At 39.5% G+C, this 1,272-nt stretch overlaps 1 protein-coding gene across 2 annotated transcripts in view; it reads right to left on the minus strand.

The window, feature by feature from the left end:
* LOC104782261 (bifunctional monothiol glutaredoxin-S16, chloroplastic) overlaps positions 104-1,272 on the minus strand; it is a 4,072-nt gene continuing 2,903 nt past the window's right edge. The window contains exon 3 of one of the 2 annotated variants that reach the window (XM_010507143.1): positions 104-514. In XM_010507143.1, coding sequence (XP_010505445.1) covers positions 183-514 — 332 coding nt within the window. In that variant the 3' untranslated portion in view covers positions 104-182. Of the gene's footprint in view, positions 515-664; positions 1,076-1,272 lie in introns of those variants that run through there. The other variant, XM_010507145.1, reaches the window with a different exon arrangement.

Raw genomic sequence — 1,272 nt, forward strand, 5'->3', positions numbered from 1 at the left:
CCTTGAGACTCGAGAAAATGGTCCACGTTTTTTTATTGCTCTATTTCTGATTGGGTTTTGTTCAACAATTTGTAACGAGACAATTAGTGTAATGAAAACGAGGTTGAAAAAATGGAAGAGAATTCAAGCGTGTTTATTAGGATTCCCAATTATGAATGTTTGAAGTTACACAAATATCACAACTAATTCAAGACGTTGCCAAGTTCACCATTTTCATACATTGAGGTCAATATATCACAACCTCCTACAAGTTCTCCTTTCACAAATATCTGTGGAAACGTTGGCCAATTGCTGTAGTTCTTCAGCTTCTCCCTTAGCCCAGGATTAAACTCGTCGTCAAGAACATCAACCGTTTCATAATCGACTCCTTGGCTTTCAAGAATCCCAACTACTCTCTGTGAGAATCCACATTGAGGAGCACTTCTTGATCCTTTTATGAAAGCTACCACTTTGCTCTCTTTCACTAAACGATCAATCAGTTCCTCTAACGGAACAGTGAGCTCAACATGGCGACCTGGAGTGAGACGGATATCTGATTTCTTTCTAGGAGTCTNGTTGTCTCCTTGAGACTCGAGAAAATGGTCCACGTTTTTTTATTGCTCTATTTCTGATTGGGTTTTGTTCAACAATTTGTAACGAGACAATTAGTGTAATGAAAACGAGGTTGAAAAAATGGAAGAGAATTCAAGCGTGTTTATTAGGATTCCCAATTATGAATGTTTGAAGTTACACAAATATCACAACTAATTCAAGACGTTGCCAAGTTCACCATTTTCATACATTGAGGTCAATATATCACAACCTCCTACAAGTTCTCCTTTCACAAATATCTGTGGAAACGTTGGCCAATTGCTGTAGTTCTTCAGCTTCTCCCTTAGCCCAGGATTAAACTCGTCGTCAAGAACATCAACCGTTTCATAATCGACTCCTTGGCTTTCAAGAATCCCAACTACTCTCTGTGAGAATCCACATTGAGGAGCACTTCTTGATCCTTTTATGAAAGCTACCACTTTGCTCTCTTTCACTAAACGATCAATCAGTTCCTCTAACGGAACAGTGAGCTCAACATGGCGACCTGGAGTGAGACGGATATCTGATTTCTTTCTAGGAGTCTGTTTGACAAATGTGTTGTTCCCTGACTTATTCCCCGGCGGGACTTTTCCGGTTTCTTTAATGTGCTCTTCTATCCATGATTTCCATGCTTGTGTTAGAACCGCTTTGTCTGGTTCTTCTACTATACCAACCTATCAACCAACAACGATATCAATTATC

This window comes from Camelina sativa, chromosome 4, assembly GCF_000633955.1.
Source record: "Camelina sativa cultivar DH55 chromosome 4, Cs, whole genome shotgun sequence".
NCBI lineage: Eukaryota > Viridiplantae > Streptophyta > Magnoliopsida > Brassicales > Brassicaceae > Camelina > Camelina sativa.